We start from the raw sequence: 16,564 nt of genomic DNA, 5'->3' as shown, positions 1-16,564 counted from the left end.
TATGATTTAAGCGTGTTACGTAAATCCTCTCTCACAAGTGGCGATTAACAGGGTGGGCGCCAAGTTTTTCAAGTTAAGTCTTGGTACTCGCCAGGGATGCCCACTGTCGCCACTCTTATTTGCTTTCAGCATTGAACCCCTCGCAGCAACCATCCAAGCTACACCAGAAATCCAGGGTATTCCTTTCGGATCTGTAGAATACAAGATATCTCTTTTTGCAGATGATCTGTAACTCTCCCTCACTGCACACTCCACCTGTTTAGCCTGTCTGCAAAGAGTGCTAGCTATCTATGAGAAGGTGGCAGGATTCCGCATAAACTTGCATAAATCTTTTATTCGAAACCTAACCCTTCCGACACATGAAATGGAACACCTGGTTTCCACGACTACTTTTCAATGGAAGAAAAAAGAAATAACCTATGTAGGCATAAAACTGACTCCCAGAATTTCCGATCTGTATAGAGACAACTTTTTACCTTTCCTTCACCAGCTCAAAATGGATCTCAAAAGATGGGCCCCAAAAATATCTTTCATGGTTAGGGCGCATTAATATGACAGTGCTGCCATGCGTCTTATATCTATTCCAAGGCCTGCCCATAGAAGTGCCCCGAGAATTATTTTCGGAACTCCGCTATTTGGTCCTACGCTTTATTTGGCAAAACCATAGAGCCAGACTTCCCTATAAACAACTATGACTCCCAGAGGAGGCAGGTGGCCTCTCCCTACCAGACTTTCACCTATATTTTAAAGCAGCTCTGTTGAGGGTTATAGTAGAATGGTCCCAGAGTGAGTCGGACAAACTTTGGCTCCATATGGTCAGGGCAGTGGTAGTTCGCTACATTTGGAATGTCCTTTGGAAGCCAAACAAATGTCTACCAAATGCCTACTTGAGCACACCTACACAAACAACCCTTGTGGTGTGGAACACGGTTGCCCATTTGCCTGGCTGAACTTTCACCATACACCCCTATTCACTGTAACTTCGCTTTTGTCCCAGCCTCTCTACCAGGTCTTTTAGATTCGTGGAGGGAAGGAGGCTGTCTCGTCATCACAGATCTCTTTCATGGGTGGGATATCCTGACTTTTGAACATTGTCAACAAAACTGCGGAATACCACCATTCAAAAGATATCACTACACTTCACTGAAACACTGGGCTCTACAACCCGAAAATCGTCTGGCAGCCACCAGAGAACTTTTGTTTGTTGAGAAACTGGTACAGCAATCCAGAGAAACCAAAGGTTTCATTTAGTCCCTTTTCACGCACTTAATCAAAACTTTCCCTTCGGTCACACCACTCCATTGACCAGCTGCAATTGTAAATTCATCTTATGTAGAAAAATTGTTTTAGGCAATGTCGTAAGCACGTTTATCTATCACTAGCACTTTGTCGTTCGATAAATGGCTTATCTCTAATGTATGCTGTCATTATGATATGTGCGTGGAAAAGTTCAATAAAAAGAGTTTGACAAAAAAAACTACTGAACGGTTTTACACCAAATCAAATAAAAGCAAATCTGTTGACCAAGATCTAGCTTCCTGCCTAATTTGGTGTCATTCGGTTCATCAGGTTTTTGCTAAACCGGTCTTAAATAGGTCTATAGAAAATGAATGGATAATGTAAGTTTTGGGACCCTTTTTTTCTCAGCCCCTGCTGGACGGATCACCTTGAAACTTTCCAGGAAGCAGTTGAGCTGAATGAACTTTTTGGGGGAAAGTTTTGTGAATATTTGTAAAATGGGGCCAAAGTTAATAGCAAACAAAAAAACGCTCCCTGTTGGTGTCTTGTAATTCTCTTAAAGGCATGCAAAGCAAATACTTAGATATACTTACCTGCAATGTACCCACCATCCTCATGTACTTTCCTGTGACTGTGAAGTAACAGTAGCACTTCTTAGATACTGATAGCCAAAGAAATTATGCAGACCTTATATAGGCGGAACGTTAAGGAAAGGTTTTTACTGGACAACACCTTTACTAAATCAGACGGTGTCTTCATCTGAGAATAGATGCCTCAATGAAGCGATGACGTGCACATCTGCACTAACATTCGCTAAGCAGACTATGATGTCTTCAGATGCAAAAATTACTTATAAAGTTAATAGAGTTGAGCGTGTCAGGCTTGTCATGAAGTCGTTCCTACCTTGAATAAAATGTAATGACATCAAAAACAAACAACTTGGTAATTTTATATTGCTTTCAGAAGCAGAGAGGAGCAAAGACCAAGAAGCTGTCGAAAGGCTCAAGAACTATGACATTGCATTCTACGACACATCATAATTCTAACAGTGGAACACTTTTCAGGCTCACAGAACGAACCAGCTTGTGTCCAGAGCAGAAGATATGTCAGAAAGACAAATCTCAAAACTGCACCATATAATGGTTTTCTGTTTCCTGGGGAAAGCAAGTTTGATTCCCTGCCAAGATACATTTGCATACTCTTTTATCCTGATAACGCTCATACCAAGCTTTCTATGGAAGCTAACACTACACTTTAATAGTAGTCACCCTCAGTTGGGCCAGACAGTTTTGATACACAGACCTTAATTTTGCACTTCTTCTTTAAGACACCAGTATGGTTCAAGATCGATCCGTTTCTCCTTTTGAAGTACTGAAAACAAATGTGGCATCCCTGCATCCGACTGCCTGGCTACTTCTGACCTAAAATTTGCTAGTTGAACATCCCACCTACTGCCCTAAGATCCTTTAAGCACACAGAGCAGCTTCCTTTAGTAAAACTTGCTCTTTAAAGTGGAAGAGATTTTGTATTAGGACCTCCGCAAGCAATATTGACGCGTTCTCTATGCATCCTCATGAAATACTACCTTATCTGTTGAGCTTGTCTGAATCTGGATCAAGATGCTTCTCTATTAGAATGTACTTACCTGCCATATCCACCAGCGTAATAAAGGAATTTTTGGAAGTGTCCGTTTATACTTATCTGCCTTTGGTAAAGAACCTGTTGGTGTGGGAGCTGAATACAATAGGAGCTCATCTAATCAGGCAAATATTTGAACCAATACATAAAGCATCTCCATAAATGCTGTCATGGAACACTGCTTTCTTAGTAGTCATAACTTCAGCAAGGGGGGTTGAGGGAGATACAAGCCTTATCCATTTAACCTCTGTACATAAAATGTGTTAAAAATAGTAATATTGTCTACTAATGCGAAATTTAATAAAAATATTTCAAATTCGCAGCTGCTAAAAGATCTTTTCTTCCACTAGGCATTATGAGATGTTTCAAGTTGTATATCGATAGGACAAACGACCCCTGAAAAACAAACTGGTTATTTGTTTTAAATGGAATTTCATATAAAGGTTGCTCTTTGTTAAACAATGCTATAATACGATGGATTATGCCATGCATTTCATACTGCAGTGTCAAAGCTTGCTGATCTTTATACTCACACACTCCTCTTCTTCATCCTCTTCCTATATCTCCACTGCAACATGTGGACTCTCAGAAGCACTCGCCAAAGGATTCTTGACATTTGGGAGTAGGGGACAGCCCGGGCTCTCCTTTTGATACTTAAAACACACCTATGATACTCTGGGCCCTGATCCATGGGATGAATATGATGTGGATCCCCCAGCGGCCACCTTTCACAATGTGGAAATTCATGTCCAGCACAAGGAATTAGACTTCCTCATGGAGACCCTCTCCTCTACAAAGCGGTCTCTCAGTACCTTTCCATGCTAAAGGGTATGCTTATACCTGCTTGGGACATCTTTAAGAAGACTGTGAAGGCAAGGGTAATCGTGCCTCGGGTGGACAAAATGTTTAAGGCTTCTCACACTGACCCACCCTACTGAAGGGGCCAATTACTGCCCTCAGTTCCCTAAAGGTCCACACGGCTAGGAAGCATGACAATTCACAGGGCACAGGGGATGCCCCTCCTCAGACGGTGAGAGTAAAAAGATCGATGCTGGTGGTAAACATGTTGCAGCACAATTCGCCCCCTATTGGTGCAGTGCTAATTTTTTAGGGCATCTCTCCAGGTATGATAGAGTTCACTGGAATCAGATGGAAGACCTCATTCAACATCTCCCAGCGCAATTTGGGAAACAGACGTAGGAGTTGATGGAAGAATGGAAAATAATTTTAAACCCCAACATCTGCTGCGCTCTATGTGCGGACATAGCTGCCTGTGGCAGAAATACTGTTGTTCATCTACACTGCCACGCATGACTGCGAGGTTTTGACTTTAAGCTGAAGGTTCAACAGCACCTCCTAAAGATGCTCTTCGATGGGGGAGCATCTCTTCGGACCCCAAGTTGGTAAGATGCTAGAAAAAACCAAGGATGACACAACCAAAGACATTAGGGCACTCCAAACACCAGCTTCCCGCAGCTCCTTTTGCCTCTACTAGTATTGCGGTGCAGCAAAAACTCCCACCCCAGTGAGTTCCACCACCTTCTCCAGACAACATCAGCAGACTCCTTCATGGGGTTGCTAAAAGGGAGGCTACAAGGGGAATTATAAGAGGAAAGGGCAAAGCTCCAAAAGGGGCAGAACCTCAAAAAACGTGATGATCTTGCCCTTCCCCCGCTCATACAACACCTGTCTGAGGAAGATTGCAGGGTTACCTGCACCAATGGGCGGAGATCTACGACTAGTGGGTGTTAAGCATCAGCCAGGAAGGGTATTGTTTAGCGCTCACACACACACCACCACAGAGACACACTGTCCCCCGAACATCAGTGACTGCTCCAGGAGAAGTTGCATGCACTACTCATCAAGTGGGGCATAAAGCCAGTACCCCTACAACATTGTGGCAATGGGTGCACTCCATATACTTTCTAATCCCCAAATAGGACGTTTCCCTCAGAACCATCCTCGACCTCAAGCCCCTCAAACAAATACATCCTGTAGGAGCACTTCCACATGGTTACACTCCAACTTGTCACCCCCCTGCTACAACAAGGTGACTTCATTCATGACCACTTTCAATCTGAAGGATGCAGACTTCCACAAACCCATCCACCCGGTGCATCGAAGATAACCTGCGATTTGTGGTGAGTGGCCAGCATTATCAGTTGAAAGTGCGAACATTTGGGGTCACTATGGCCCCCAGGGTGTTTACCAAGTGCCTAGCTGTGCTAGCCACTTACATCAGATAGAGCGGCATTCATATGCTCCCTTATCTAGACGACTGGCTGATCAAGAGCCCCACAAAGCATCAATACCTAGTGCACATGCAGGCCACCATACAACTCGTATGATGGCCCGCATGTGCTCTAGGTACAAAGTCTATAGGAAGTTTATTTCTCACATTTGTAGCTATCAAGGTACATTGTGACCTGAGGATAGCACCATAACCTTTTATGAGTCAAGGGACTTTTTTACTCTTCTTATATCCACCACCCTATTTGCACAAATAAACCCTTACATGCACGCCTCTTACAGCATCTACGGATCAAAAGATCTGACTAAGAGCCCCCAGGCCCGTCGGGCATTGCAGCGCGGGCTTGACGAGGAGCACCCTATGATGAAGCATGACACACTACCAGGTGTGTGAGGGCATTAAGATCTGACCATGTGGATTCCCTGTGACCCATCCGGTCTGTCCTGAGATTACACCAGATTTAGGGTCTAATACTTATCTAGAGAGGACCTATTCCAGTTATGTTTAAGGAGGAGTATGGCTGTAGGACCTTGTTAAACATAGCTCTTCGTCCCCGTTTTGATTTTATCGGTCTTGTGATTTAGCCATGAAACTTTTTCTGCCTGTGGCTTCAATGTGCCTGCTTCTTTGTCAGGCAGGCTTGAATATCCATACGTAACACTGAAGCCTTCCTCTTGATAGTCCTTTTGATTTCAGACTTGAGGGAACATGGGGTAGAGAACAGACAAGTAAAAATCTCTTGCAATGCGGCTTACCCATCTCACATTTATTTTTCCGAGTAGAAAATGAATCCAACTTCTTTTTGGTTATTAATTCAGCTCGAGTATGCTGCCTGAGCACCCTTTACAGAAACGCAGTAAAGTAATTGTGAAGCTGGTCATATGTTAAATTTAAACAATATGGGGCCGATTCCGATCCTGTATTTTTTTTTTCCATACGACTCGTAGCCGTATTTTTTTCTGTACGAATCGTACAAATCACGTCCCACCCGTGAAGTACGATTCGTACAGGAAAAAGTACATACGGATCGGCCCGATCCGTACGAATCGTATCGGGAAAAGTTGTACGAGACGTACCCGAACACTTTTCCGTACGAATCGTAAAAATCCAGTCCGAGCGTACAAGTACGATCCGGACCGGCTTTCCGATTTACGATTCGTAGGGAAAACGTCCCGTACACGGGTAATGACTTTACCCGCTACGAAGTGAAGTTTGTACGACTCGTATCCTGGGAAAAGTTGTTCCCGGGTGCGAGTCATACAGGCCCCCCAGCGCGTAAGTATGGTGCGTACCCCCAACGCACCGTACCCCCCAGGTGTATGTACGCACCGTACCCCCAGCGCTTACGCGCTGGGGGTACGGTGTGTACATACACGCTGGGTGTACGGTGCGTACATACGTGCTGGGGGTACGCACCATACATATGCACGGGGGGTACGGTGCGTACATACACGCTGGGGGTACGCACCGTACATACGTCGGGGTACGATGCGTACATGCGCAACGCACGGGGGGTGTATGCCTGTACGACTTGTACCCCTGGGGACTCAGCTTTTACGGCTGTTATTGGCTCCCGTAAAAAAAGAGCCATACAGAGTGACGTAGGGACGAAACGTACTTGCTGGGCCGTAAAATGCTGCTTACATACGTACGGACGTCGCGTACAGGCTGTTCCGGATCAGAATCGTAGTTTTTTTTTTTACCCGTACGGTCTTTTGTACGATTCGTACGGAAATAGGCTTTCTGTACGAATCGTACTTCCTAGGTTGTACGGACAGTTTACCGGGTACGAGTTGTACGGAGAAAACGCTCCGTATGACTATTCGTACGGCCTTTTTCCAGGATTGGAATCGGCCCCTATATGTTTATTAATATCAAGATGAAATTTGTATAGTTTGTGGAAGTGGCTGTCTATAATTGAGACAGTAAAGTGCTGTGCAGATACAACTTTATTTTACTGACGTCTCATGAATTGTAAAAATAATCCAAATGAAACGCTGTTATGAATCTGTTAACTTAACATCCCCCACGTCATTCACAATAAATAAAAACAGAGGACTGGTTAGCATCAGAACTTGAGAATATCTGTTAAAAACAGGATTTTGTTTTGTCATCTCGTGTGTGGATTTATATTTATGGAGCATTTAGTATTTTAACAAACCCTTCCAGTAGCTACAAGTTTTATTGTACCAAACTAACTGTAGGTGGATGTCTAGACCATTTGTGGGTAGAGCATTGCAGATAATTGAATAGATTTCATGTGGTTAATGGTCTATTATACATTTAGCTAGAGGTATCTGGGGTCCAGTGTCTGTCATTGTTGGTGCAGCGGGGTCAGTCTAACCTTTAGGGGAGGTGGCACTCAAGTGTTTGAATTTATATAAAGAGCCTGCTTATTTGCTTTTAAGGGAGAGAGCTAGAGCTACAGTTTTTGCAAATGGAGAAAATGAGCAGAAAGGTGAGGATGCGCAAAGTAGGCATAGACAGTGAGGGAGTGTGTGACAGTCTATAAGAGGTTACAAAGTGATGCTGCTCCAGCAGGATAATGCTGTTGATATTAGCGGTTGTTTACTTAATGTGGAACCTTCTTAATATGTACAAAAGAAGTTAAACATGTTTATGATTGATTATTTTTAATTTATTAGAGTAATTAATTTGCTTGTGTGAATTCCTCCAGTGCCTGCCCAACAAGGCACTCCCCCCATAATGAATTGCTGAGAGGCTGTCATATCATTGTGCTTGGCTCCTTGGGATTTAATGTATGGTAATTTTTAACTCCTTGAGAAGATCTTTTCCATTTTCCAGCTGATAGGAAATACATGCATGATAATCCACTGTATAAACGTGTAGCTTATTTTAATGCTGGAAAGAAAATCTTCTCTTAGATGTTCACTGACTATTATGTTACAAAGCCAGGTCTAATATACAGATGCAAACGTAAATCTGTAAACCTGATTTAGCTGCTTTTGACAAATACACAAATCCTGACCAGGAACATTTTTGCTTGCAGAAAGCTCTCATAATGCATTATTTTGAGATGCTCTTGCTCCTATACCTTCTTCCCTTTCTCCAGAAAGCCTTGTGTAGGACCTGAATTTTCTTGTCTGTTATGACTTTTGAACAAATCAGAAGTGATCTTCAACTGGTACATTTTGTTGTGTGGCTGCATAGGCCCTGTGCACAAACACTTCCATTTTACATGTTAATGTTTAAAGTTGACATCTTTTTAAACAATGACTTTTAGCACACCTGTGCTTGCACATCAGCATGAGTTAGTGTACTTAGAAAAGGTTTGCTTACAATTACATTTCCTCATAGGCACATTACCATAACTTTGAACATTCTGGTCAAGGACCTGGCACACTGAGCACACTGGCCTTGTTTGTTGTCTGTTCGGCAACAGCTTTGGGTGGGTAGAATCAACAATGACTGCTGGACCAGAGCTCAGGCACAGTACGAATGGTTTTAGTTTATTATATACACTGCACCACACCTTTGTTTAAGCAGAGGATCATTTCGGGGGATTGTCGCGGTCGCTCTGTGCTTGAATTCTAGCCTAGCTGAACTCATCACCATCCTGAGAGTGATGGCGGCCTGTTCTACACCAGACAGGCTACCAGATTATATATGCACTCGGGTGAATACGAAGTTAGATCATTGTAAGATATTTGGCAGAATCGCATCCACCCTATGCTCTCTAGGCTAAGCAGTACTAGGTAGGAGTACAATTATATGTATTCATAAAATCATTGCAAATGCAAAATGATTGGCTTGTGTATCTTTTTTCACCATTCTTGTAATACTGGTTACTTTTCTTTTTGTTCTTCTAGTAATCATTGCAGCACGTCTTTTTTACACAAGAATCCTTTTGCTTCAATAAATGTTTGAAATGCCAATTTGTGTATCCTTCTGTCTCCCTTTGGGCATGCCGGAGTTAAACAACCAAATAGGTAGATCTGTTGCCACGATTTCCTTGGAGGATTCGGGGTCATCATGTTCTGAGATTGCAGACACCATCCATTACCTTGTAAGGTTTAGAGATCCAAATGGAGTGCTATGAGCTAGCCCAGAACTAGGTCAACAAATTCTGATGGTATGAGTGGACTTAGTCCCCTGTAGTTTGACACTTATGTTGCCCAAACGCACAGTCTTACTGAATTAGTAGGAACCGTATGACAAACTGAGGCATTTATTAAGCTCTTAATATCCCTGATGGGGTCTGAAGGTTGTCTGATGGGTGCAGATCAGATACTCACTTTGACCATTTGTAGTAGCATCTTCTTGTTATGTTTATAATGTTCCCTGTTATCTGGATCCTAGCTGCTCAGCCATTGTGAGTGTTCTGTATGGAATGTTGGTGTGATGGACATGTGTTGAATGCTTGGGTGCCTGATGTGAGTGTTGACAGTTGGAAGATAGGCAGGCTGCTCCTGGTGGGGCTGCTACCACTGTTCTTATGGCCTTAATAAAAATTCTAAAAAGACACTACTCTGCTACGTCTACTTCATCACCTATACGCATGGAACACAGTCATTACACCATTCACTACTGAAAATGTTTTATTTTATGTAAAATGAGTATTGTATTATATATGTGTGTGCGTGTGTATGTATGTGTGTGTATATATATATATATATATATATGTGTGTGTGTATATAAATATAAGCTGTATAGGCTGTATTTCACTCTATCAGAATTCTTGTGTTTTAAAATGCGCTATGAATCTAGAGTAAATATAAATTATTCACCAAATTTACTTACTTGAAGTTCTTGGGCTACTCCTTCACACAGATTAGTCTATTAAACAATTCCATCCTATGTTTTTTGCCCTGCGGCAGGTATAGACTATGGCTAGCCAGCAGGCACAAAAAGGAAGTAGCATGTGTCCACACAATTGCACTAGTTTTCCCTTTTCCAATAAAATGTCTTGCAGCAGGGGTGTATTAAGAGTTTGGAGCAAAGGAGACTGTGGGCGACTAATGATGAGTTACTACCATGAGTATCTTCTACCTTTTGACTACTTTCATCTGGCACTAATGAAGGGACTGAAGTGGTATGCAGCTGCTTAGGGAATTAGCATAGATATCTAGAAGCATTTGGGCATGCATGTTCAGTAAGCGGTTCCGCGAACTTTGATTATTCATTATTTTAATTAACAGTTTCCAAGTTCGTTATTAGTTTGCTGGAAATCCACACGATGGGAATCGTATGTTTATAGATATAAAAGAACTCTAATCATAATGGTCTTTATTTCCAGTTCATAGGTGTTTGCTTTAAACGTTGTTCTTCCTATTGCTAGTGTGGTATTTGTTTCTAGGTTGTGATTTAGAATGCAAACTCTGCTGTGTACAAGTGTCCCTCTGAATCACTGTTCATTTCATTCTTTAGATTCATCTACGGCAATTTCATGGCACACGTTACGCAGCAATTGACCCTGCTATGGTCAGCGCAGAGGAGTTGGAAGTTCAGAAAGGCAATATGACCTCAAACGGTGACCAGGCGCAACCTTAGCAACTGGGCCTTGTCATGCCGAATAGTAAGGGGCCTTCTGCGCAATCAGTCCCAGTCTTTGCCTGGCCTTTCTCAGTTCCAGCAATCCAATTTGAACATTTGTCTGTGAAAAGGCCATCTTGTGGGCAGGGATTTCAACGTTGAGCGGTCCAGGACACTTTATGTAACATGTCTTTTTTTTAAATATGTATATAAGAATACGATGCAACTAAATACAATTCTTATACCTTGCTCTTTCTTTTTTTAGAAGAAAAATAGAAAGGTTTTGCTACTGAAAGTATACGCAATCATATCATTTCAAATGGTAAATGACTTATTTTTCCTTTAAGCTGTGAATATATTGCACATTGAAATTGCCTAACTCCGTGGCAGGATGTTTTATAATTGTGTTGTATATGGTTGCATATTTTTTAAATGCACTTTTAAAGTGCTAATTCTAGTGGTCTTGTTTGCTTCATATTTGATTCTGTGTCAATATCCACTGAGTTACGTTTTTGCCACCGTTAATGTCTGCCACACAAGCTTGATGGGCAGTTGCATCTTATCTGTTATCATCTTGTGCCTTTGCAGTAAAATCTTTCAATAAAAAAATCAGAATTCAATCAATTGCTATAGGTATTAAATATTTGATAATGTGTAACTGGTCAGCTCTTTACGTAACATGGAAAATATACCACGAAATAGTTGTAGGAGAGTAGTAAATAAGCCATTGTGCATGGCTTATTGAAATATACCTTCCCCATCTCCACAGTAAACATTCCATGCATTTAAGGTCTATTAAAGTAATAGATTATTGAAAGCAAATTGGTTTATAAAAATGTATTTTTGTAAGCATCGGATTATATCTGTCTATGTGCAGGACCCGCAACATGCTTTTGAAAGGAAATCTCTTTCCTAAATCTTAACATTGCTTATGTAAACAAAATATATTTTGTTTAATTTTCTGATGGTTTTTGCTCGACTACTTTCCTTTTAGCTTTTCTCTTGCCCATTATGTTAGTTCTTTTTGCTAAATGCCCTTCCTATTCTGGGACAGTCATTGATGAATGAACTGTTTTCCTGCTTATGTTCGTGTCATTGTATAATACTATATTTGTCAGGGAATGCCAAGTAAGGCGTTGCAGGACAGCGAAGGATTTTGCTTGTACTCCAGCTGGGAATTTTGAGAAGATTTTGCTTTTGCCTTCCGAGAAGAACACCTTTCACTGCTTCCGAGCTGTAGCAGAAGAGCCAGGAGGGCTCCTCTGCGCTACGTAAGCCCTTTCTGGGGCACACACTGAGAAACTGATAATTCCGGCCTTGATATTGAGAAACTGACTGCAGCCGACCATTCCTAGATCAGGTGCAAGAGAATCCACATTGAATGAACAAAAATAGCCACCTATTCCAGCAGATTTGGGGTTTGTGGCAGAACCCAAAGATCTTACCCCTGTTCCACTTCAGGGTTCTCCTAAATCAGAAGATATTTCGGATCGAGGGAGAGTAAGAATCCTGTCGTCAGAGACCCAGATCAAGAGAATGTAACTTTAAACATATTAGAAGGAGTAGCATAACTCCTTACCAGAGTCATATGGCACATTCCCTTTTGAGGCATCACTTCTCTCATTAATAGACATGAGGCCAGTAATGATGGCTAAATAGAGCTCCAAACTGCGTTTTTCTGTATCCACCTTTTCTTTCATCTTTAAGGCCTTTGATTCCTGTTAATGATAAACTTCATTAGTGAATTCTGTTGCTTAGGATCCAAATCGTGTTGGCAGCAATAACCACACCAACAGAATTTACACTAACTGCAAAGTCTCATTTGGCTTACTATGGAAGAGCAAGTTTGCATCAGCAGTGGCCAGTAATCTCTCACCAAATACAAAGCAATGCTGCCTTATTTTTACCCCCTTTCAATTACCCAGGTATAAAACAGCTTTTTCATCATGCCAGTACATTTCCTAATTGTGAAGATGAGTATGGCAGAAAAATACAGTGTAATAAATTCATGAATCGGCACACATTTCTCTGCTATACTGGGGCCTTGCAGTTTGGTGGAGGTAGCGTGAGAACGTAATGCACAAAACGAAAGAAAGAGCAATATACTCATTCATCAGCTGCAAAGGGGAATTTTCATGAGAATATTCTGCATTTTAGAGGACTTTTCCCTTGACCATATTTGCAATGACACCAGGACATGTGATTATGTAGTTTCCAGGTCTCACCGGTGCTTGAGCTCAGAGTGCGGGTGAAACTAAAGTGGCATATCCATTTGGAGGGAAGACTTTGCGAAGGTCTTAGAAGGGTGAAAGAATGGAGGGAGAAGCAAATGATGCTGGCTTACATCACTTGCATTTTGTAAAACTCAATGTGTGTCATGAATTGTAAGCTTCGGATTGCTCTCACACGCAAAAATACTAGTCCAGGCCCTTACAACTGAACAATTGGAGAATATATTAACAAAAACGATCTCAGACCATCTGGAATGCATATACATAGCCACCAGAATACGAGACAGACTGTAACAGAACACAGATTTTCAGGAGTTGCATCTTCCCAGGGCTCTTTTGGGAATTTCCCTATAGAACCATCTCTGGTTTTCTAACCTTCTTGGAAGGAATTCTCACTCAGACAACAATCTGTGCACTCACATATTTTCATTTTGACCATTAAGTCTGTTCAGGCCACCAGTAACAACTCTCAATATCTGTTTCATCTTGCTTACCTCTTTATGGTCATTGTGCGTGAGCTCTATAATGCGCATTCTGAAACTTGGAGGCCTTAATCTGGATCCCTTCAATAGAAGACTATTATGTATTCACCCTCCTTCCTTCACTCTCTTGATAACCTTCACTTTAATTCCCATGTACTTCGAGCACTTTCTGTCACAAACCAAACTACACGCTTCCTTCAACACTAAGGGGCCCATTACGATGCCGGACCGAAAAGCCCTCCGACCGGTGTCTAAAAAAAATCTCCCCCCAATTACGATGCAATGTACGCAAAATCAAACCGCGGCGGACGGATGTCACAAAACACCGTCCACCACGGTCGGAAAAGCTGCAAATCCGACCACGGCGGACGGGGAAAGCTGTACAACGGCTCGAAAAGACCGCTCCTGCCGCGGCATGATCGCACAGCCAATTACGATGAGAATGCGGAGCTGGCGGACCGAGTACTGCCATCCGGCCACCTCGCACGCACACAGGCCAAATGAATGGCGTGCAGAACCAACTCCACAATAACGCCGAAGTGTCCCTGTACTCCCTGCCACCCTCACTCACAACACACATGCCACAATGACACCCCCCAACTTGCTCCTGGTAGGGAAAGCCATGCACAGCATTGAAGAGACATCTGGAGGTCATCACCCATGTGGACACGCCCATATACCACAGATGACGACAAACCCCTACCTGGACCAGCAGTCTCTGCACACCACAAGCCGAGACAGAACACCATTGACATCACACCCACCTATCTCCACACAACCCCACTTCCCACTACACACCTCACACGCTACACATATCTCCACCATTACCTTGCACCCTGCACCCCTCAATCCTTTGTACCATGCCACCCAAGAACATGCCCAACATCACCGACTCACAGTTGAACGTGATGCCAGACGAGACAATCTGGGCAGAACCACATTTGTCTGGGCACCTGGTGCAACACACCCCACTTGTGCGCAAGAATCAGATGTGGGCAAGGATCCACAGCAAAGTCCATGCCGTAGGGACCATCCTACGCACTGTGCGTTATATCATGAAGCAGTGGGGCGACCCCAAGGGCCAGGACAAGCATCCGACCCAGAGGAACCACGCAGAGGCCTAGAGTACTGGTGGCGTCCCTCCCATTCCACCACCAGCCTTCAACGAATGGGAGGAGAAGGTGCCTGCCCTGATGCATCCAGAGAGTCTCACAGGAATTGGGGGGACTGAAGGCTGCTAAGTACAAACAAAATGATCACATCACACTACAATACACCGTTGTGCACAAGTGAGCCCCAATCGCCCGCCCCGATCACATTCATGTGGAATGCACAGTTACAACATGAATGGATCACATCTCCTTCATCAGCTGACCCTCACAGGTAGGTGGCAGCTCATGCACCCTGGCCTCCCTCCCGAACAGCATGGCTCACCCACCTCACCCCACAGCCATGTGGCAGCAAACACCGTTGACTGTGCCTACCAACAGGCATCTAGCCATCTCACTGGGGATGGGGATGTCGAACCCTGACTGCAACACCACAACTCCCACATGGCTCTGTCTCCCCTCACAAACAGCATGGAGCCAAATGACCCCCACAAGGATGTTGCTGCTCATGAGTCTCCAAACGAGTGATTTTCCGAGACATAATGAATCCACAAAGGACTTCATTTCCCCCACAACGCTCACCTGGCATGACGTCATGCCGTAACTACTCCACCAGTGAGGAGTGTGACCATGCGCACATCGATGTGCCTGTTGGCTATGCATTCCAGCAGGACGAAAGGGCTGCCTGTGGCAGGGCACAAAACAGATCACGAAAGAAACCTGTACCTAGGCCCACTCAGAACAAGCATTGGCATAGCCAATAGGTCTCGCCTTTGGGCCCTTTTAAGTATTTAGCCATGCAGCACATTATCCTGGGTGCTACAGTGATGATGTGCCACTGAATATATGTTATTAGTATTTTTTTCAGACTTGGTTGAAACAGAAGCTAGATCTGTCTTGTTTCTTCCCAAGTGAAGAGGTAATTAAAAGAAAATTGTAGGGCATCAAATTACTGAAAGCAATAAGGCCCGCAAACAAAAGAAGAGATTTCCTCCAAGCCGGTTAAAGCTGTTTTCGCCATTTACGAGAAACCACATGAAACCCTTGCAAAGTAAGAGACACAGAAAACAGTAATTGGTATTGTTTTTTCAGCAGGCTGAAAAGAAAAATTATGATCTAAGAGCCCCCTTTCATTATGTGACTCTATATTTGGCAGATCTTTGAATTTAATAAACATGTGCTACTTAAGGAAATTATAGCCCATATTCACTTTAGAGACACAGACATAGACACTCCAATTCTTTCATCAGGGTTTCAACTGTAAATATCACTCGACATTTAATGGCCATCCCCACATTTGCAAAAAGCAAATGTACCAGTTGTTCAGATGAAAACAAGGGATCGCTGCAAAAAAACAAAACAAACAACAACAAAAACAGTTTAACTTGCTTTTGTGAACTCAAAACAAGTCAACTTCCTGTATCAAATGCTGCAACCTTTGTGCAGGAAACCTTAATTGAGAGCCCGAGGGGATCCAAGTCATAAGTAATATATGGCATTAAGCGAGCTGCATTTCACCACAGGTTTTTCATATCAGCAGCTGACTGTCAGCAGGGTGGGAACCCGGACCCACTGATGCCTCTCAGATGTTATACTGGAAACATCGCCTTGTGTGATGAAGGTAACACGCGGGATTATCAATTTTCTGAAGAAAATGTCTTTTTTTAAAATTGTTTAGTACCTCATTCTGGATACTGTTCCAGCGTCTGCGATTGCACAATTAAATTCAAACAGCCAAAACTAATACTTGAAATGCTGGCATGCCACAGACTGCGCAGTGCCGTTTAGCTGGCACGTTCTGCCAATGTTGGGCATGCAACTCCCCTCAAAATTCAAGAAAAAAAACATGATGCAAACCTCATCTGTAATATATGCATCATTTATAAGACTTATCTGTGGTAGAGGTAGGCGAGCTACTGAAAGATCGAGCCAGGCATGAGACTGTGTACAGCGCACTGTGTCCGCTATGTGCTTGAGCAACTACCCCCACAAAGAATGTTTCAATTAAGATAAGTAGATTGTATTGAAACAGCCCTTTGAAGTAATGCAGTTAATAGCCTGTTTGATTCCTGCTTGCGAGAGGGTAATGTATATTCAAGGCCCCATCAATCACAGAGCAGA

General features: G+C 43.0%; 1 protein-coding gene across 5 annotated transcripts in view; it reads left to right on the top strand.

The window, feature by feature from the left end:
• Nucleotides 1–11,241, top strand: part of SPG21 (SPG21 abhydrolase domain containing, maspardin) — a 339,779-nt gene extending 328,538 nt beyond the window's left edge. For all 5 annotated transcript variants that reach the window (XM_085644558.1, XM_085644559.1, XM_085644560.1 and 2 more), the window contains one exon: nucleotides 10,517–11,241. In XM_085644558.1, coding sequence (XP_085500684.1) covers nucleotides 10,517–10,639 — 123 coding nt within the window. In that variant the 3' untranslated portion in view covers nucleotides 10,640–11,241. The remainder of the gene's footprint in view (nucleotides 1–10,516) is intronic.
• Nucleotides 11,242–16,564: the final 5,323 nt, after the last annotated feature.

The sequence above is a fragment of the Triturus cristatus genome, chromosome 3_1 (assembly GCF_964204655.1).
Source record: "Triturus cristatus chromosome 3_1, aTriCri1.1, whole genome shotgun sequence".
Classification (NCBI taxonomy): Eukaryota; Metazoa; Chordata; class Amphibia; order Caudata; family Salamandridae; genus Triturus; species Triturus cristatus.
This window is presented reverse-complemented; position numbering and strand designations above follow the sequence as displayed.